The sequence below is a fragment of the Oncorhynchus kisutch genome, linkage group LG25, assembly GCF_002021735.2.
Source record: "Oncorhynchus kisutch isolate 150728-3 linkage group LG25, Okis_V2, whole genome shotgun sequence".
NCBI lineage: Eukaryota > Metazoa > Chordata > Actinopteri > Salmoniformes > Salmonidae > Oncorhynchus > Oncorhynchus kisutch.
This window is the reverse complement of record NC_034198.2, coordinates 9,382,071-9,404,737: the sequence shown is the minus strand read 5'-3', so window position 1 is coordinate 9,404,737 and position 22,667 is coordinate 9,382,071. Positions and strand designations below refer to the sequence as shown.

General features: G+C 41.0%; 2 protein-coding genes across 10 annotated transcripts in view; both read right to left on the bottom strand.

Moving 5' to 3' along the window:
- Window positions 1-3,109, bottom strand: part of LOC109881689 (ATP-citrate synthase) — a 128,948-nt gene extending 125,839 nt beyond the window's left edge. For 3 of the 7 annotated variants that reach the window (XM_020473800.2, XM_020473802.2, XM_031804975.1), the window contains exon 1: window positions 2,911-3,107. The gene's annotated coding sequence lies outside the window, so the exon portion shown is untranslated. Of the gene's footprint in view, window positions 1-2,566; window positions 2,763-2,910 lie in introns of those variants that run through there. The other 4 variants (XM_031804974.1, XM_020473803.2, XM_031804973.1 and 1 more) reach the window with 4 other exon arrangements.
- Window positions 3,110-4,746: 1,637 nt separating this feature from the next.
- The window catches only part of LOC109881690 (dnaJ homolog subfamily C member 7), a 49,404-nt gene continuing 31,483 nt past the window's right edge, over window positions 4,747-22,667 (bottom strand). Inside the window, exons 9-14 of one of the 3 annotated variants that reach the window (XM_031804977.1) lie at window positions 18,300-18,391; window positions 17,830-17,903; window positions 17,477-17,623; window positions 16,911-17,063; window positions 13,243-13,317; window positions 4,747-7,152 (exon numbers count right to left, since the gene is read on the bottom strand). In XM_031804977.1, the coding sequence (XP_031660837.1) occupies window positions 7,115-7,152; window positions 13,243-13,317; window positions 16,911-17,063; window positions 17,477-17,623; window positions 17,830-17,903; window positions 18,300-18,391 (579 nt within the window). In that variant the 3' untranslated portion in view covers window positions 4,747-7,114. Of the gene's footprint in view, window positions 7,153-13,242; window positions 13,318-14,111; window positions 14,163-16,910; window positions 17,064-17,476; window positions 17,624-17,829; window positions 17,904-18,299; window positions 18,392-22,667 lie in introns of those variants that run through there. The other 2 variants (XM_020473804.2, XM_031804976.1) reach the window with 2 other exon arrangements.

Genomic DNA, 22,667 nt, shown 5'->3' with positions numbered 1-22,667 from the left:
TTGATAGCAGCAGGCAAACTTGTCACGGAAATCAGAAAAGCAATCAAATTAAATCGTTTACCCGTCGGGACAATACCTTTTTCTCTAGGACCGATTGGAGTAATGGCTACCTCTGCACTTTACGCGAGAATCTCTCTCGGAGACACCATGTGACCACTTACGCAATGTGCCCCCATACGGCTATTCTTCAACAGAAAGCGTAAGCTCGTTGATGGTACATTCACAGCCATATTGGTCATTGGAACACAACGTTTTCTAAACCTGCCACTCATATGGCAGGCAAAAACCGGAGAAAAATCAAACCAGGAAGTGGGAAATCTGAGGTTTGTAGTTTTTCAAGTCATTGCCTATCGAATAAACAGTGTCTATGGGGGTCATATTGCACTCCCCAAGGCTTCCACTAGATGTCAACAGTTTAGAACCTTGTTTCAGGCTTCTACTGAAGGGGGAGTGAATAAGAGCTGTTTGAGTCAGGGGTCTGGCAGAATGCCATCAGCTAAATCATGCGTGTGGCCGTGAGAGGTAGCTGCGTTCCTTTTCATTTCTAAAGACAAAGGAATTGTCCGGTTCAAACATTATTGAAGATTTATGATAAAAACATCCTAAAGATTGATTCTATACAGTGTTTGACATGTTTCTACTGTAATATAACTTTTTGGACTTTGAACTAAGCGACCGAGCATTTGGCCATGCTGCTGTTCCAGTTTCAACTGACCTGAGCCCTAGGACCATGCCCCAGGACTACCTGACATGATGACTCCTTGCTGTCCCCAGTCTACCTGGCCATGCTGCTGCTCCAGTTTCAACTTCCACCTGACTGTGCTGCTGCTCTAGTTTCAACTGTTCTGCCTTATTATTATTCGACCATGCTGGTCATTTATGAACATTGAACATCTTGACCATGTTCTGTTATAATCTCCACCCGGCACAGCCAGAAGAGGACTGGCCACCCCACATAGCCTGGTTCCTCTCTAGGTTTCTTCCTAGGTATTGGCCTTTCTAGGGAGTTTTTCCTAGCCACCGTGCTTCTCCACCTGCATTGCTTGCTGTTTGGGGTTTTAGGCTGGGTTTCTGTACAGCACTTTGAGATATCAGCTGATGTACGAAGGGCTATATAAATAAATTTGATTTGATTTGATTACTGGGCTAAACGCGCAAACAAAAAGGAGGTATTTGGACATAAATGCTGGCCTTTATCGAACAAAATAAATATTTATTGTGGAACTGGGATTCCTGGGAGTGCATTCCGATCAAGATCAAAGGTAAGTGAATATGTATAACGCTATTTCTGACACCTCTCCTTTGGAAAATGGCTGTATATCTTTCTGTGGCTAGGTGCTGACCTAACATAAATATCAAGGTGTGCTTTCGTCGTAAAGCCTTTGAAATCTGACACAGCGGTTGCATAAGGAGAAGTTTATCTATAATTGATTTATTTTGCTCCTTTGCACCCCATTTTTATTTCTACTTTGCACATTCTTCCATTCCAGTGTTTTACTTGCTATATTGTATTTACTTTGCCACCATGGCCTTTTTTTTGCCTTTACCTCCCTTATCTCACCTCATTTGCTCACATCGTATATAGACTTGTTTATACTGTATTATTGACTGTATGTTTGTTTTACTCCATGTGTAACTCTGTCGTTGTATGTGTCGAACTGCTTTGCTTTATCTTGGACAGGTCGCAATTGTAAATGAGAACTTGTTCTCAACTTGCCTACCTGGTTAAATAAAGGTGAAATAAATATAAGAAAACCCCCTCACCCAAATGTATAGCCCTGTTGGAAAATCAGACGGAATGTTTGAAAATGTGTAAAGATGTTTTTAAAACTGTGATTCACCATTTATTGGCGTACCTCCGACAGCATTGTGCGTACCCCAGTTTGTACATCATGAAATGTTGAATCAAATAAAACCTATTTATAGAAACTCGTATAAAGTTGGTTTTGCAGCATCAACTTTGATATTCATATCTGCAAAATAGTTAAAACGGTGTCAGTTCACCTTTAATATATCATAATTTGAATTGTACTGCTAAATTTATTTGTGCGCATATCTTTCAACTGGGGCGCAAACGTGCTCCTTGTACAATAGTTCGGTGTAGAGCCCTGCTTTATTTCAGACTGTAAACAGAAAGCTTTTATCACTCACGGTCTGATTAATTAGGCAGCTAGCCAGCTAACAAGGTAAGAACAAACAAAAGTTAGCTACAAAGACGCACAACACTTCAACACTTAATTCCACACCCTCATTTCTTCGACAAATTAAATACATTATAGTGTTTAGCAGTAGCTAACGTTAACAGCATTGAGCCCGGAACATCCTCCTGGGTTGGTGATTGAGTGCAGATAGCGAAAACTACCTCCAGTAGAAATGATAGAAAAATATTTAGTATCACATGCTAGCTTGTAGCTAGATACCTAGCCAGTGAGCTACTCCATCCTGGTTTGGGGTGGGTAAACGCTTTAGCTAAACAGGCACGGTAAAGATGAATTTTCTGGTTCTTGCTAGCTGGCTAAATTAGCTAGCTAACGGTAACGTTAAGAGTCCTGCAGGACAAACTCACCAGCACGTTGTTTGCAATTTAGTCGCTGCTGAACTAACTCCAGCTAGCTACAGTAGTTAGCTAACTAGGAAGTAGGGAACGAGATTTTACACCGTCAGATGGTTTCCATTAGCTTCTATATACATAGTCAGAGTCGAAGGCCACAAAGTCAAAATGACTAATTTAAGGTTAGAATTGGGGTTAGGTTTAAAATAACATGTTTAGAGGAATTGTAGAAATGGGCGGGGTTTATTACTTTGTAGTGACAATCCCACCAGACGTTCCTAGCATCATGCGCGCATAGCTCTCTAGGTAAATTTCGATGTAGCAAGACATGAAGAAAGTCAGAACAGATAGAATCATACCTTATGCGAATGCTACGTCCTAGGGATGTAAAATTATGTCCTGGTTGCTACGAGCTAGTTGAGGGCTGCGCGATCTACGCCAAATAAATCAGTCTTCTCTTGCCACCTCACTCGTTTTTGTCGCCCCATAATCTGCCGACACGATTACGACCTCTTCGGCTGTTCCATTGGCTCAAACATAACCACGTGGTGATATTCCTCCAAACCTTTACACCCACTACCATTGGGAAAGGTTTCTTATTCTTTAAGTTTTATTGGCGAATCGCAACCAACTGACAATCTGCATACACCGCCACCTACTGTGTGAGGCCGGTCACGACCTATCTACACCACTATATTCTCTTACCTAACCCTGAATTTCTAATAAAATAAAACAATTCCCTACAAACCTCACTACTCCCATCACCCCGAATCAATATTTTAATTTACCCTCTACCCAACTGCACCAGTATATCCACAATATTTGTTTTCACTGCTTTTTTTTTGCTTTAATATGTACTATATAATTTCCATGAACATGTGGAAGAGCCTGAATCGAACAGGACTGAATTTCAAAACCTATTTGTAGCCCCAACAACAGCATCATTATGTCTAACCATAAATCCTCACGTTCTGACTTTCCAGATCTTGAACTACACAAAACTGATGCAGAGTCCAAACATATTACTACTGTTCTTAGTTGCACCTCCTCTATCCATTGCAAGCCAACAAATTATTTGCAAAAATTTCTGTTGAATATACAAATACATTTGTTAGTCTCTTGCATAGATGAACATCAAACTCAGGAATAAATACACCTTCTCCTGTCCTCCCATTCATGGGATCCTTTCATGGGATCTGTATACACTGCAAGACAAGAAAAAAACTGATTACTAATATACTGATCCACCATTGTTCCTTCATTATCTTCTTCACACCACTGTTAATTTTCTTCCATCAGGCTAAGATCAACATGTGGTCTTGTATAAAACCACAGTGGTACATTTCCTATTGACACAAATGGCCCTATGACAATATCTGAGTCAACAGTAATCAACCCTTTTTCCATTCTCTGCACCAAAACCCCTCTTTTGATATTGTTCATATTCACAGCAGTCTTCCAATAGTGTCAGTCTAGGATGATCTACCGTACTACCCTTCAGTCTTGCCCAGTATGCCAAGGCTAGCTTAACTCTTCCAAGGGATAGTGGCGTTTCCCCAGTATCTATTTGTAAAGCCTCAACCAGTGTTGAGGCTTTACAAATGCACCATCGCACATCATGAGTGCCCTCGCTTGCATCTTATCAAGGCACAACAGCGATGTAAAAGCCGCAGAACCATATACAAAGCACCCATAATCTATGGACGATCTCATCAAAGTACAATAAATATTCAGTAAAGATGGCCTATCTGCCCCCAATCATGCCCAACTATCATCCTCATTAGATTAAACATAAGAACGTATTCAGTCTCAATTTTATTTATTTAACTAGGCAAGTCAGTTAAGAACAAGTTCTTATTTTCAATGACAGCTTAGGAACCGTGCCTTGTTCAGGGGCAGAACGACAGATTTTTACCTTGTCAGGTCAGGGATTCGATCTTGCAACCTTTCGGTAACTAGTCTAACACTCTAACCACTAGGCTAACTGCCGCCCTTCAATACTGAAATTCAGCCCCAAATACTTAAATTCTGTTACCATTTCCATTCGTTCATCTATTTTTGTTAGCGAACAACATATGGCAAGATTTAGATACAGTGTTGACAAAGAATACTAGCTTTCTGAAACTATACTTGTAGAATCAGAGATAGTGGAAGCAATATCTCCACTCAAATGTAAAACAATGAGGACAAAGAGATAAGGGGAAAAGATTAATTTTTATTTCCTTCAACCAAAACATTGTACAGAGGCATATTCTTAAAAAAATAAATAAAATAAAGTACACAGGTAATAGGATCATGAAAATGTAGCGTTTCTGTTCACGTTTTCAACCTACCACCTGGCACACAGGTGAGAAGCACACAGATTGAGAGGGACATACTGACCAAACGTTCATGACAGATACAAGGCATGATGACAATCCCCAAAAGCAGAATAAAAGCCTCTCAATGAGAGCTGATTCTAGGTGCAAAAAAGGGATCTGTTTTTTTTGTCATCTTCTTTCAAGATCCCATTGCCTAGACTGGCCAGACTTTAAATTTAAACATCTTCAAAGTAAAATTACAATTAAAATAGGTGACTTTAGTTAGCACACTTTACAAGAGTTTCTCAACCTTTGTGTTTAAGCAACGTCAGTCAGTGGGGTCATTATTGCAAAATAAATGTACACATACATTATTCAATCATTTCATCCAAACAACTTGTGCGTGTCAACGAGCGTCTGAGTAGCTAGGTGCTAAAATAGAAGACGGTTCTATTTTTTACTCGTGACACGCTGCAAGTCCCACCTCTCCAATCTCCTCATTCATTTTCAGGAGAATATACCCACATGGGTGATTGAAGGATGAACTGAGGTTCCCACTCCAGTCCAGTTGGTGGTAATGCATCTTAAAGTTGGTCACCAACTGCCATATAAAGTTCACAGAAGAAAGAACAAAACTAAAGGAGAGATTACTAGAAACCACCAAGGTTTCCACTCCTATATGTGGATTGACAGAGAACACACATTTGTGTGACTCAAATTGGCCAAAATTCTACAAAGATCCAGAAAGAAAGGACCTAATGTTTATATCCCAGGACAAATTAGCTAGCAAGGTAGCTAGCTACATTTTTCATGTTTTGACCTCTCCCCAAAGTAATATAGTTAGTTCAGAGTTCGTTTTGATATTTCAACCTGCGTGTCCTGATCATGTCTGCAGGTAGCCTAGCTGTTAGAGCTTTGGGCCAGTAATCGAAAGGTTGCTAGATCAAATCCCAGAGCTGACAAGGTAAAAATCTGTCATTCTGCCCCTGGCCTGTTCCTAGGCCATATTTGTAAATAAGAATTTGTTCTTAACTGACTTGCCTAGTTAAATAAAGGTTCAATAAAAAGAAAAAGATGGACAAAATTAACATTTGCACGCAAGCGTGTCCAGTCTAGTCAACATCTAAGGCACCACTACTAGTTTGTAGAGGAACATGTACTTCGCCTGGACCAGAGTTAGAAACTGATCTACAAGACTAGCTGCTGAAGTTTCAAATGTTCACTTGGGAGTTGAAACCGGATGCATCGTATTATGGGGCCAAAGCAATGCTAGAAAACCACATGGAGAAAAATAGATCTATTAAGAGGTCAAAACTTTACATACGTGGGTCAAGGATATGTTTTTTTTTACATCCTATTCAATAGAAAACATTAGAAATCAAATGGAATATCACCAACACTGTCATTGAGATGGATACAGTTTGAATATACAATAAATAAATACATTTAAGAGAACTGAACAAAATCTCAAATCAAATTAGGAGCACAAAATAAGACTTAAAACATGCCAGTAAAATGCACAATGCATCAATGAGCAAAATGGAGACTAACATGAATCTGTAGTTTGAGTCTGCAGGAAAATCCAACAAATGAAAACAGGCCTCATTCTACATGGGACTGAAGTAGTTCCTAGGCTCTGCCCTAAGGTCAGTTTCTGCTTTACCGCCAAATGATTCCCATGCTAACTTTGTTTCCGGGCGACCTCTGTGGCGTGAATGAAAAAAATCATGCGACCTACTAAAACTAACAACGGAGTTGCACTCCCATGTGTTCATTTACAAAGCTCTACTTGCTCCAGGTACAGCAAACATTTTCCATTCAAGCAATGAAATGTATATTTTGGCAACAGTACTCCTATTTCATGCCTTCAAAACATGCTTTGCGACAAATACTCACAAAAGAGAATCAAGACAATTTCCTGAGGATTCAAGTTTTTCCGAAACCCCCTTGTCAAAAAACCTTTAACCTATTTAATTTGCTACGTTCTTAGTTACTAAACCTACCAAAAGTCGCCCTTGTCAGTTTGAATTTGAAGAGGATATTGTCAAATGTGGTGGAAACAGCCAAAAAGATTTTAGGAAGATGCCAAGCATGATGAGCACCATCTCTCTCGCTCAGATAACAACACTGAGTGTCTTTTTAGCATTGTGAAAGCAACATTTTGCAAAAAACATTGGGAGCATAAAAATCAGGTTGTGAGGGTGCGTCCGACTTAATATTGTCCACCACAGGGCTACAGCATTCCCAATGGCATTCTTCATTTCTAGCCAAACTGGAAAAATACATTTCCAGGTGCTTGGTCTACAGGGTGGGAAAAAAAGAAATGTTACTTTGCTGGGTTGAAATCCATGACAAAGTGTATGATTACAGTATTTTTGGAAAGTTTACAGGGTCCTCGAGTTTTTCCACATTTTGTTGCCTTATTCTAAACTGGATTAAATAAAAACTGTTCCTCATCAACCTACATACAATACCCCATAATAACAAAGCAAAAATAATATTTTGAATATAAAAGTGGACAAAAAGAGATTTGGCTCATTAATCTATATGGTCCAAATCAGGATGATCCACACTTCACCGAAAACATTTATACCAATTTATTCAACTTACAGGCAACAAATGATCTAATCATTATGGTAGGAGACTATAAAACAGTGTTAAGTACCTCAATGGACTGTAAAGATAATCACTCCACAAACTATCATCACCGTGCCCTTAAGGAAATCAAATATTATGGATTACATTAGAAATAGTGGATATTTGGACACTAAAAAAGCCCAGACCTAGTGAGATATACATGGAGGAGACTTAATCCAGATAGTCATCTTGACTACTTTCTTGTCTCTTTCATCAAAGATTTCGTATACAAACAATGTATACAAAATGCTTCAGTCTGGTTTTTGTCCCCATCATAGTACTGAGACTGCACTTGTGAAGGTGGTAATTACCTTTTAATGGCGTCAGACCGAGGCCCTGCATCTGTCCTCGTGCTCCTAGACCTTAGTGCTGATTTTGATACCATCGATCACCACATTCTTTTGGAGAGATTGGAAACCAAAATTGGTCTACATGGACAAGTTCTGGCCTGGTTTAGATCTTATCTGTCAGAAAGATATCAGTTTGTGTCAGTGAATGGTTGTCCTCTGACAAATCAACTGTAAATTTAGGTGTTCCTCAAGGTTCCGTTTTAGGACGACTATTGTTTCCACTATATATTTTACCTCTTGGGGATGTCATTCGAAAACACAATGTTAACTTTCACTGCTATGCGGATGACACACAGCTGTACATTTCAATGAAACATGGTAAAGCCGCAAAATTGCCCTCGCTAGAAGCCTGTGTTTCAGACATACAGTGGGGCAAAAGAGTATTTAGTCAGCCACCAATTGTGCATGTTCTCCCACTTAAAAAGATGAGGCCTGTAATTTTCATCATAGGTACACTTCAACTATGACAGACAAAATAAGAAGAAAAAAAATCCAGAAAATCACATTGTATGATTTTTAATGAATTTATTTGCAAATTATGGTGGAAAATAAGTATTTGGGAGAACTTGCAAAAAAAAAAAAGACTTTCTACTTTTAAACTCGGACAAAACCGAGATGCTTGTTTTAGGTCCCAAGAAACAAAGAGATCTTCTGTTGAATCTGACAATTAATCTTGATGGTTGTACAGTAGTCTCAGATAAAACTGTGAAGGACCTCGGCGTTACTCTGGACCCTAATCTCCCTTTTGACGAACATATCAAGACTGTTTCAAGGACAGCTTTTTTCCATCTACGTAACATTGCAAAAATCTCTCTCTCTCTCTCCTTGCTGTCCCCGGTCCACCTGGCCGTGCTGCTGCTCCAGTTTCAACTGTTCTGCCTGCGGCTATGGAACCCTGACCTGTTCACCGGACGTGCTAATAATAATAATTTAAAAAGCAGTTTCTGGCTAAAGAGACGAGACTAAGAAGGGAAATCCATGAACTAATAGTGCAGGTAAATAGCAACACTACAGAGATACAAAATAAGTTAGAGGAAAAAGACCTTGAGGTACTTCTTCAAAAATGATCTAATGTAATCTTTTAACAAAAATATAGCAAACTGGATGGAATATGGAGAACAATACACAAAATTCTTTCTGAATCTCCAATACAGGAACGCTGTATCATCCGAATTATATTTTAAAAGAGGAAGCTAATTATTTTAGGCAGATCTTCTCTTTTCCATCTCATCCTTTCCCACTGAATGAAGATTATGGTAAGGAATACTTTCCAAATAATATTTAAAAAATTGAAAATTAACCAAATGTACAGAAAGATCAGTGCGAAGGCCAAATTACAGAGGAAGAATTGAGGCTATTCAACTCTTTCAGTCTGGAAAAATGCCAGGGCTTGATGGCATACCGGTAGAGGTATATCAAGAAATTTTTTGATATACTAAAAGCTCCATTGTTAGATTGTTTTAACCACTCCTATAGAAATGGTAGTCTGTCAGGTACTTAGCAGGAAGGTCTGATTTCTCTATTATTAAAACAAGACCCAGATGGCAAATATAAAGACAGTCAGGAGGCCCCTTACACTTCAATGTTGTGATGCAAAAATACTAGCTAAATGCATAGCCCTCAGAATTAAAAAGGTTTTACGAGGTATTGTTCATCCTGATCAGACAGGTTTTTTACATGGACGATACATTGGAGATAATATTCGACAACGACTAGAAATAATAGATCATGAAACATTTAAGAAGCCAGGAATGGTATTTATACCGGATTTTGAAAAGGCATTTGATAAAGACTGGATTTTATTTATAAATGCTTGGATTTTTTCTATTTGGGTCATTCTCTTATAAAATAGGTAAAAAATTATAGCAACCCCAGGTGTAAAATAGTAAATAAAGGCTCAGAGTTTGGAATTGTCAAGAGGAGTTAAACAAGGGTGTCCGCTGTCACCATATCTATTTGCTATGGCCATCGAAATGGTAGCTATTAAAATCAGATCCAATAACAACAGAGGATTAGAAATCCAAGGCTTAAAAACAAAAGGTGTCCATGTATGCCGATGACTCAAGTTTTTTATTAATTCCGCAAGCTAGATCCCTGCAATGTCTCATTGAAGATCTAGATAACTTTTCTGTACTCTCTGGACTAAAACCTAAGTGTGTACAATTTACGTATTGGATCCTTAAAAAATAAAACTTTTACATTACCCTGCAGTTTACCTATAAAATGGGCTGATGGTGAAACAAGCATTGCAGAGCTGGCTTCAATTTTATCCCCCTGAAAAGATAGAACAAATATTATGGCTGAACTCAAATGTGCTGATTGATAAAATACCTGTATTTATGGGAAAGATGTTTGAAAAGGGTATTTTGTTCTTAATTGATAATGTAAATTGGAATGGTAGAGTTATCAGAATTGTACGGAAAGGTCTGCTCAATCCAAGAGTACAACCAATTGATTACAGCATTGCCCCAAAATGGAGGAGGCGGGTGGCAGTGGGAGGAGGTAGGGAACTGGTCTCTCTGCCCAATATAAAGGGTCAAAACTGGCAGAGGAATAAAAAAAATCGCATAAATAGGAAAGTATACCAGTTTCATTTGAGGACCAGGATGTTGACAAATGTGCCATACGGATTGCAAAATAGTTGGGAAGAGATTTTTGATGTACAGATTCCGTGGTACAGGGTGTATGAGTTGATATATAAAACGCAATAGTCAAGACTTCGTGCTTTTCAGCTAAAATTATTATATCGATTTCTTGCCACCAACAAAATGTTGAATATTTGGGGCATGAAATCATCGAAGCTCTGCAGATTTTGTTGTGAGGATACAGAATCGATAGACCATTTATTTTGGTATTGCCCTCAGGTAGCCTGTTTCTGGTCTCAGGTTCAGGAATGGCTGAAAATGCATAGCATTGATCTAAAATTGACCATAGAAATAGTACTGTTAGGACATCTGGAGAGACCAGGTCAGTCAATTGCTCTTTTTACTCTTAGTAAAAGTATTTATCTTCAACTCGCAATCTGTGGATTCTATTCGATAAGAAATTGTACGTTAAACATCACAGCATAGTTGAAAGATATGTGTTGCGTAGAAACTCGAAAGTGGGTGGCCAGCAGAGATGGATGGGATGGGCTCAGGAAAGCTGAGGGTTGGTATGTGTAATTGGAGACAAGTGGGAGTGGAGTTGCTGTGTGAGAGATAAAATGGTCAAAGATAAAAGGAAAAAATAATTAAATCTAAATAAAACATAATAAAAAGTACATTTGAATGACACTAAGTGGCAGTGTTTTTACAACTAATGCCGGTTTGCCTGAGGCTGGTGCCGTGCAGGTGTTTGTCGACATGCACACACACACACACACACTCATTCAAATAAACACAGAGAAGAACACACACATACAAGAACACACACATACATGTAATAGTGCCAGACATGCACACAAACATATACAGTTGGCATTGCTGTTATGATTTTAGTTGTCCTTGATGTCCTTTGGTGTAAATGTATACTTTTTTTGCATTGTTGTTTGGTGTTTTCTTCTACGTTTCCTTTTTAATCTTTAGTTTATTCTCTTGGTTGTTTGTGCATTGGGGGGTTCTTGGGGGTGGGGAATGGAATTAATTGTATTATTTATATTTTTTCTGAGGGGGGGTGGGGGGTACTGTGGGAGGGGTCTCAAATGGTTGAGGGACAGCTATTGGGGAATTGTGGGGGGGGGGGTCTTGGAGGGTTCGGGTTCACGTCTTTTGGCCTGGTGATAGATCGGTCAACATGCCCTTGAGCAGGGCATTGACCCTGAATTGGAATCTGTTGGAAGACTGGCATTATGTAGTAGTTGAGCGGCTTCACTGCAAGTATATTGTATGTTTCGAATATTCTATTATAAATGGGGGAAAAAAACTAAAAAAACAAAGTTAAAACAGTTAAGAAATATTGGCAAATTTCAGTCGACAGAAGGTGCTCTTCGGTAAAAGCGGTAAATTGGTCATCAAAAAGAAAGGAGGACCAAGGCACTTCATTTACATAAGTATTCAAACCCTTTAATATGAGACTTGAAATTGAGCTCAGGTGCATCCTGTTTCCATTGATCATCCTTGAGATGTTTCTACAATATGAATGGAGTCCACCTGTGGTAAACTCAATTCATTTTACATGATTTGGAAAGGCACACACCTGTGTATATAAGGTCCCACAGTTCACATAACAAAAACAAAGCCATAACGTCCAAGGAATTTCCCGTAGAGCTCCGTGACAGGATTGTGTCGAGGCACAGATCTGGGGAAGGGTACCAAAACATTTCTGCAGCATTGAAGGTCCAGAAGAACACAGTGGCCTCCATCATTCTTAAATGGAAGAAGTTCAGAACCACCAAGACATGGCTGCCCAGCCGAACTGAGCAATCGGGGTAGAAGGGTATTGGTCAGGGAGGTGACCAAGAACCCGATGGTCACTCTGACCGAGCTTCAGAGTTCCTCTGTGGAGAAAAGAGAACCTTCCAACAACACTCCACCAATCAGGCATTTATGGTAGAGTGGCCAGACAGAAGACACTCCTCAGTAAAAAGGAACATGACAGCCCAATTGGAGTTTGCAAAAAGGCACCTAAAGGACTCCGACCATGAGAACCAAGATTCTCTGGTCTGATGAAACCAAGATTGAACTCTTTGGCCTGAATGCCAAGCATCACGTCTGGAGGAAACCTCCCACCAAGCCTATGGTAAAGCATGGTGGTGGCAGCATCATGCTGTGGGGATGTTTCTCAGTGGCAGGGACTGGGAGAATAGTCAGGATCGAGGGAAAGATGAAAGGAGCAAAGTACAGAGAGATTCTTGATGAAAACCAGCTCCAGAGTGCTCAGGACCTCAGACTGGGGCGAAGGTTCACCTTCCAACAGGACAAGAACCCTAAGCACACAGCCAAGATAAGGCAGGAGTGGCTTCTGGCCAATTTTCTGAATGTGCCCAGCCAGAGCCCAGACTCGAACCCGATCGAGAATCTCTGGAGAGATCTGATAATAGCTGTCCATCTCACAGCGACGCTCCCCATCCAACCTGACAGAGCTTGAGAGGATCTGCATAGAACGGGAGAAACTCCCCAAATACAGGTGTGCCAAGCTTATAGCATCAGACCAAAGACTCAAGGTTGTATTGGCTGCCAAAGGTGCTTCAACAAAGTACTGAGTAAAGGGTCTGAATACTTGTGATATTTCCGTATGTTATTTTGAATACATTTGCAAAAATTAATAGAAACCTGTTTTTGGTTTATCATTAAGGGGTATTTAATAAATTTTAGAATAAGGCTGTAACGTAACAAAATGTATTTAAAAAATCAAGGGGTCTGAATAACCTGTGTACAAATTAAAGGTAAAAAAGTATCATTGTCACAGCAGTGTTCCTACATACTGTGATTGGATTCAAAACTGAATCCTCCTGCTGGGCCTCCAAAGAAGGTCTTGAAGATGTTGTTGGCATTGAAATCTGCAGAGAAACAACAGCAATTAGTCAAATAGTGTCAACATGCGATATTAATTCTCCCCCAATTCAGTCACATCCACACATCAAAACAAACCTTTTTTGTATTAAAGACTGCACTGGGAATAGACATTTAAAATTGGCAACTATTTCTTGCACAATTCGATCACATGTATATTTTTCAGAGATATGCCATTCTCGTAGAATTACATTTTGACTCTTGACCATGAGAGAGTGAGGAGGCCGACGCTGATCAATGGCCAGTGTTGCATTTGTCCCCTCAGTGGTTATGGTTAGGACCCAGGGTAAGGTAATCTGACCCAAGACATGTGGTTTGATGTTGATGTTATGGTTCAGACTAGCATTGAGGGTAAGGTAATCTTAAACTACACTACCGGTCAAAAGTTTTAGAACATCTACTCATTCAAGGGTATTCTTTATTTTGACTATTTTCTACATTGTAGAATAATAGTGACGACATCCAAACTAGGAAATAACACGTGGAATCATGTAGTAACCAAAAAAAAGTGTTAAACAAAACAAAAGATTTTATGTTTGAGATTCTTCAAAGTAGCCACCATTTGCCTTGATGACAGCTTTGCACAGTCTTGGCATTCTCTCAACCAGCATCACCTGGAATGCTTTTCCAACAGTCTTGAAGGAGTTCCCACATATGCTGAGCACTTGTTGGCTGCTTTTCCTTCACTCTGCGGTCCGACTCATTCCAAAGCATCTCAATTTGGTTGAGGTCGGGGGATTGTGGAGGCCATGTCATCTGATGCAGCACTCCATCACTCTCCTTCTTGGTAAAATAGCCCTTACACAGCCTGGAGGTGTGTTGGGTCATTGTCCTGTTGAAAAACAAATGATAAATGGGACTAAGCGCAAACCACATGGGATGGCATATCACTGCAGAATGCTGTGGTAGCCACGCTGGTTAAGTGGGTCTTGAATTTTAAATAAATCACAGACAGTGTCACCCACAAAGCACCCCCAACCCATAACACAACCTCCTCCATGCTTTACGGTGGGAAATACACATGCAGAGATCATCCTTTCACCCACACCGCATTTCACAAAGACACGGCGGTTGGAAACGAAAATCTCCAATTTGGACTCCGAACCAAAGGTCAAATTTCCACCATTCTAATGTCCATTGCTTGTGTTTCTTGGCCCAAGCAAGTCTATTCTTCATTGGTGTCCTTTAGTAGTGGATTCTTTGCAGCAATTTGACTATGAAGGCCTGATTCACAGTCTGCTCTGAACCGTTGATGTTGAGATGTGTCTGTTACTTGAACTCCGCAATTTCTGAAGCTGTTAACTCTAACTTAACCTCTGGGTCTTCCTTTCCTGTGGCGGTCCTCATGAGAGCCAGTTTCATCATAGCGCTTGATGGTTTTCGCAGCTGAAATATTCCGTATTGACTATTTTGAAGAAACTCAAATATAAAATGTATTTTGATTTGTTTAACACTTTTTTGGTTACTACATGATTCCATGTGTTATTTCATAGTTGTGATTTTTTCATTATTATTCTACAAAGTAGAAAATAGTAAAAAATTAAGTAAAAATCCTTGAATGAGTAGGTGTTCTAAAACTTTTGACCTGTAGAGTAAATCTTTGGGTAGGGGAAGTGTTTGGGTAGTGTTTAATGTGAGGTTTGAGGGGGATGTAACCTTGTCCGCATTAGCCAGGAAACGGCCTCCCGAGTGGCGCAGCGGTCTAAAGCACTGCATCGCAATGCTAGAGGCGCGTCACTACAGACCCGGGTTCGATCCCGGGCTGTGTCGCAGTCGGACACGACTGGGAGACCCATGAAGTGGTGCACAACTTGCCCGTGATTGTCCGGGTTAGGGGAGGGTTTGGCCAGCCGGGATGTCCTTGTCCCATCGCGCTCCAGCTACTCCCTGTGAAGGCCCGGGCGTATGCACGCTGACTTCGGTCGCCAGTTGTACGGTGTTTCCTTCAACACATTGGTGAGGCTGGCTTCCGGGTTAAACGAGTAGTGTGTCAATAAGCAGTGCGGCTTGGCAGGGTAGGAGGATGCATGGCTCTCGACCTTAGCCCCTCCAGAGTCCGTACGGGAGTTGCAGCGATGGGACAAGACTAACTACCAAATGGATGTCACAAAATTGCGGAGATCCTTGGCAGATCCTCAGTCTCTAGGAATAGCGAAATGGTTAGGGCTAGGATTTGGGGTAAAGAAATATAATCCTAAATCAGTGGTTATGGGGTACTGTTTAAGATTTGGATAATGGAATTTGATTCTAAACTCAACAAAAAAAGAAACGGCCCTTTTTCAGGACCCTGTCTTTCAAAGATAATTCATAAAAAGCCAAATAACTTCAGATCTTCATTGTAAAGGGTTTAAGCACCATTTCCCATGCTTGTTCAATGAACCATAAACAATTAATGAACACGCACCTGTGGAACGGTCGTTAAGACACTAACAGCTTACAGACGGAAGGTCACAGTTATGAAAATGCTGAAAAACACCAACAGAAAGATACCCAGGTCCCTGCTCATCTGCGTGAACGTGTCTTAGACATGCTGCAAGGAGGCATGAAGCCTGCAGATGTGGCCAGGGCAATAAATTGCAATGTCTGTACTGTGAGACGCCTAAGACAGCACTACAGGGAAGCAGGACGGACAGCTGATCATCCTCGCAGCGACAGACCACGTGTTACAACACCTGCAACAACAACTGCCCGAGTTACACCAGGAACGCACAATCCCTCCATCAGTGCTCAGACTGTAAACAATAGGCTGAGAGAGGCTGGACTGAGGGCTTGTAGGCCTGTTGTAAGGCAGGTCCTCACCAGACATCACTGGCAACAACGTTGCCTATGGGCACAAACCCACCATTACTGGACCAGACAGGACTGGCAAAAGGTGCTCTTCATGGTCAGATTCGCGTTTATCGTCGAAGGAATTACACTGAGGCCTGTACTCTGGAACGGGATCGATTTGGAGGTGGAGGGTCCGTCATGGTCTGGGGCGGTGTGTCACAGCATCATCGGACTGAGCTTGTTGTCATTGCAGGCAATCTCAACGCTGTGCGTTACAGGGAAGACATCCTCCTCCCTCGTGGTACCCTTCCTGCAGGCTCATCCTGACATGACCCTCCAGCATGAATAATGCCAGAAGCCCTACTGCTTGTTCTGTGCGGGATTTCCTGACAGGAATGTCAGTGTTCTGCCATGGCCAGCGAAGAGCCCAGATCTCAATCCCATTGAGCACGTCTGGGACCTGTTGGATCAGAGGGTGAGGGCTAGGGCCATTCCCCCCAGAAATGTCCGGGAACTTGCAGGTGCCTTGGTGGAAGAGTGGGTTAACATCTCACAGCAATAACTGGCAAATCGGGTGCAGTCCATGAGGGGGAGATGCACTGCAGTACTTAATGCAGCTGGTGGCCACACCAGATACTGACTGTTACTTTTGACACCCCCTTTGTTCAGGGACACATTATTCCATTTATGTTAGTCACATGTCTGTGGAACTAGTTCAGTTTATGTCTCAGTTGTTGAATCTTATGTTCATACAAATATTTAGTGAGAGGACGTTTCTTTTTTTGCTGAGTTTAGATTGGTGGTTACTGACCTCCCATATTATTGCTGTCCTCCTCCAGGTCATGGCCACAGTCATAGCGAGTCTTCTTCTTGGGGTCAGAGAGCACAGTGAAGGCCTCGCCCATCTCTTTAAACTTCTTTTCCTCCTCCTTCTGTACCTCTGGCGTGGCCGCACTGTGACGATCTGACCGGCAAATAGAAAACATTAGGTGAAAATTTGAACGCTTTACTTGACCGTTGCAGCTGGTATTTCCCAGAGACACAAAAATGAAAATGGGAAAGGCTGCTCTCTGATCCCTTATATCACCTCCTGCAATTATGCAAGGCACAATTGCTCTCCATCCAGGGGCGCTGCACTGCAGCTGACCCTGTGCCTCTCAATGTGGGAGTCTATATATGGGGGTGTTGGGAAAGGCAAAAGACAAATTTCCATTCTAACCAATTGACAATAAAGTACCTATTCTATAGGTGTTGGTTTTCTTTCAAAAACGTTGATGTTTGTTTGAGCCTGCCTGGAGTAACGGAAAGAATATAAATATTATTTGAACACAGGTCAGTCATACTCCTCAATGGTGTTGCCTGTGTATGTTGGTGTACCTGGGTGGTGCATGAGGGCCCGTTTCCGATAGGCCTTCTTAATCTCATCTTCTGTGGCATTCTTTCCCACCCCCAGAACCTTGTAGTAATCTTTCCGCTTGCTCTTCTTCAGTTCCAACTGAGCCGTCTTCAAGAGATGCTTGTGTTCTATACAGAGGGAAAGGGAAATAGAGGGAAAGACAGAAGAGATAATTTGTTAACAAAACAATTTCACCCGAATGAACAAATGCAATAATGTAATCAATCATCACCATCAAGAACATTTCAAGAAAGAAAACGAGTACTGTTCAACCTCTGCCATTATTTTTCCACTGGTGACTATCAAGTAAACTATGGTTGCAATACCAACATACCTTTAGTCTTCTCTGTCTGGTAGACCTTTTCATAGTCCCGTACAGCTTCTTCATACTGTTCGATGTCCATATAACTGCAGAAAAAAAAGCAGAGTTAAGTGTCTCACTGTCTCAGAGTCAAGAGGCAAAGAGTCTCTTGGAAGCGATATTCAGCAGCCTAGCCACCAGCGATCAGTCATTTTCAATGGAAAGGGGAAACAAGAGGAGAGACACAGCGACTTAACGGTCGGTGACGGGAGAGTTAGCGACCAGAATTGAAATGTCTCAATATTAAGCACATTTCGGCGACGCAACCACGCCACAGCCAATCAGGAGAGTGTAGTTCTTGCTAGCAAGCCTTGGCTAACAACAAAACTGCCGTCATCTAAGGTGTTTGCATGAAACACCCACCATGGGAGATCTCAATGACTTGATCGCTGATTATAGCTCCAAGTCTGAGCCACTTGTTATAAGTACTTTTCATAGCTTACCACTGGGCTCGTCTCAAATAGGCCTTGATATATGTGTCGTCCAACTTTATTGCACTTGTGCAATCTTCGATTGCTTGATCAGGTTTATTCAGCTGAAGGAGAGGAAGTAAAGACACAAATGAACAGATGGCATGCGTTTCAAACAATTAGGAACTCAACTTCCAGAATCTAGCTTGGATTGCTAACATACATAAAGTATTATCAAATGTACTTTTAACTAACCCCAAGATGGTCCTTTTTCAAATGGGAGTTGGGAGACACATTGGGCAGAACAAGCAAGGAGGGAGTTAAGCTGAGCGAAGCACGAGCAGGTGAGCTCCTATTGGCGCATTTTAGCATGTATTTGCATATTTCTGTTAGGGAAGGCCTATTCTCTGAAGTATGTGTGAGCAGGAACTTGAATTTGTCTTTGCACTCCTAAACAATGTAATTTTTTACAACTTGGCAAAGGTTAAATTCTAAGAAAAGTGCGCTCTGTTCGTGTGATGAAGCGGACTCGGCCGCTCTCGTCATGACCGCACATTATTTAATTCCCCTTATAAATGGTTTGGCGCATTCATGTTTTCCCTTTTTTGTAAGTGATGAATTTATCCTAAATATATATATTGTTGTACTTCTTTCACAAATATCATGAGTATTAACTGTGTGCAAAGCTAATCATGTATTGAAATGTTAGGTCAAGTTGCACAATGGCACTTTTTATTCATGTATTTTTTTATTGAACCTTTATTTAACTAGGCAACTCAGTTAAGAACAAATTCTTATTTACAATGACAACCTACCCTGGCCAAACCCGGACAACACTGGGCCAATTGTGCGCCGCCCTATGGGACTCCCAATCACGGCCAGATGTGATTCAGCCTGGATTCAGTACAGGGACTGTACTGATGCCTCTTGTACTGAGATGCAGTGCCTTAGATCGCTGAGCCACTCAGGAGCCCATTCAGTTTCAGTAATTTATCCTTTTGCAATCCTCCAAGTGGATGCAATGTTCAGATGCACATGAACACTCGCTACACTGATTAGAAAAAAAGCTTATTTCCATTTATTAAATTCCTTATGGAGCCGCACACTGCCCACTCTCCCGCTACACATGGACATATGTTTGTAATTTGTGCATCTTGGAGCTCCATGTCCGTCATTGTTCACATGTCCATGTGTACCGGGAGAGTGGGCAGTGTGCGGCTCCATAAGGAATACGTGTTGCCGCCTGTTTATAATACTGGTCAACAAAACCAGTATTATAAAAAATGTTTTTCTTAAAGTATTACAGCTTCTTTGAGATGTCTATTTGGACGGAATATGTAAAAGTGGCTATAATGAAGATGCCTGTTACTAGGGATGCAATGATTCTCCGATAAACATTTGAATCGGGGACCGATGTGTAAGATACAGTGGCTTGCGTATTCACCCCACTTGGCATTTTCCCTATTTTCTTGCCTTACAACCTGGAACTAAAATGTATTTTTGGTGGGTTTGTATCAGTTGATTTACACAACATGCTTTGAAGGTGCAAAATATTTTTTCTTGTGAACCAAACAAGAAATAAGACAAAAAAAAGCTGAAAACTTGAGCGTGCATAACTATATATACAGTGGAGCAAAAAAGTATTTCGTCAGCCACCAAGTTCTCCCACTTAAAAAGATGAGGCCTGTAATTTTCATTATAGGTACACTTCAACTATGACAGACAAAATGAGAAAAAAAATCACATTGTAGGATTTTTTATGAATATATTTGCAAATTATGGTGGAAAATAAGTATTTGGTCACCTACAAACAAGCAAGATTTCTGGCTCTCACGGACTTGTAACTTCTTTAAGAGGCTCCTCTGTCCTCCACTCGTTACCTGTATTAATGGCACCTGTTTGAACTTATCTGTATAAAAGACACCTGTACACAACCTCAAACAGTCACACTCCAAACTCCACTATGGCCAAGACCAAAGAGCTGTCAAAGGACACCAGAAACAAAATTGCAGACCTGCACCAGGCTGGGAAGACTGAATCTGCAATAGGTAAGCAGCTTGGTTTGAAGAAATCAACTGTGGGAGCAATTATTAGAAAATGGAAGACATACAAGACCACTGATAATCTCCCTCGATCTGGGGCTCCACGCAAGTTCTCACCCCGTGGGGTCAAAATGATCACAAGAACGGTGAGCAAAAATCCCAGAACCACACGGGGGGACCAAGTGAATGACCTGCAGAGAGCTGGGACCAAAGTAACAAAGCCTACCTTCAGTAACACACTATGCCGCCAGGGACTCAAATCCTGCAGTGCCAGACGTGTCCCCCTGCTTAAGCCAGTACATGTCCAGGCCCATCTGAAGTTTGCTAGAGAGCATTTGGATGATCCAGAAGAAGATTGGGAGAATGGTCAGATGAAACCAAAATATAACTTTTTGGTAAAAACTCAACTCGTCGTGTTTGGAGGACAAAGAATGCTGAGTTGCATCCAAAGAACACCATACCTACTGTGAAGCATGGGGGTGGAAACATGGGGCTGTTTTTCTGCAAAGGGACCAGGACGACTGATCCGTGTAAAGGAAAGAATGAATGGGGCCATGTATCGTGAGATTTTGAGTGAAAACCTCCTTCCATCAGCAAGGGCATTGAAGATGAAACGTGGCTGGGTCTTTCAGCATGACAATGATCCCAAACACACCGCCCGGGCAACGAAGGAGTGGCTTCGTAAGAAGCATTTCAAGGTCCTGGATTGGCCTAGCCAGTCTCCAGATCTCAACCCCATAGAAAATCTTTGGAAGGAGTTGAAAGTCCGTGTTGCCCAGCAACAGCCCCAAAACATCACTGCTCTAGAGGAGATCTGCATGGAGGACTTACAGAAAACGTTTGACCTCTGTCATTGCTAACAAAGGGTATATAACAAAGTATTGAGATAAACTTTTGTTGACCAAATACTTATTTTCCACCATAATTTGCAAATAAATTCTAATTTTGTCTGTCATAGTTGAAGTGTACCTATGATGAAAATTACAGGCCTCTCATCTTTTTAAGTGGGAGAACTTGCCCAATTGGTGGCTGACTAAATACTTTTTTGACCCACTGTGTGTGTGTGTGTGTATGTATATATATATATATATATATATATATTTTGGTGATTGTTGGATCTCAAAGATGATCTTATTAAAAATATATATATAACACGTTATACCAACATATTTTGGGAGCTGTCCGCGTGATATTGGATAAAGCACTCATCTCTCAATCTGTGATAAAGTCTGCATCTGAGCAGTTTTGGCACTAGACATCAGAAATTTACGGGGATCATTTTTCATATTTTTTAAACAATGTACAGAATTGATTAAAACTATTCAAAAAAAATGTTTATATATATACACACACACATATTGAAAAGCCCTGGTGCATATGGTTCATTTAGAGATAAGGCAATCATTTCAAAACGAGGACACTTTTGCGAGGCACACCGCATGGCCGAAACGAGAGGATTAGATCACTACGGAAAAACTTTTAGATGGTGAAATCCAAAGTTGTGCTATACAGTGCATTTGGAAAGTATTCAGACCCCTGGACTTTTTTCCACATTTTGTTACATTACAGCCATATTCTAAAGGATTAAATAGAAAAACATCTACACACAGTACCCCATAATGACGAAGCGAAAACAGGTTTTTAGAATGTTTTTCAAATTTATGACAAAAACAGAAATACCTTATTTACATAAGAAATACCTTATTTACATAAGTATTCAGACCCTTTGCTATGAGACTCAAAATTGAGCTCAGGTGCATCCTGTTTCCATTGATCCTTGAGATGTTTCTACAACTTCATTGGAGTCCACCTGTGGTAAATTAAATTGATTGGACGTGATTTGGAAAGGCACATCTGTCTATATAAAGAGTTGTCAGTGCATGTCGGAGAAAAAAAAAAACAGGCCTTGGGGTCTAATCAATTGTCCGTAGAACTCAGACAGGATTGTGTCGAGGCACAAATCTGGGGAACGGTACCAAAAAAATGTCTGCAGCATTGAAGGTCCCCAAGAACACAGTAAATAGAAGTTTGGAACCACCAAGCCTCTTCCGAGAGCTGGCAGCTTGGCCAAACTGAGCAATTAGGGGAGAAGGGCCATGGTCAGGGAGGTGACCAAGAATCCAATGGTCACTATGACAGAGCTCCAGACTTCCTCTGTGGAGATGGGAGAACCTTCCAGAAGGACAACCATCTCTGCAGCACTCTACCAATTAGGCCTTTATGTTAGAGTGGCCAGACAGAAGCCACTTCTCAGTAAAAAGGCACATGACAGCCTGCTTGGAGTTTGCCAAAAAGGCACCTAAAGGACTCTCAGACCATGAGAAACAAGATTATCTGCTGTGATGAATGCCAAGCGCCA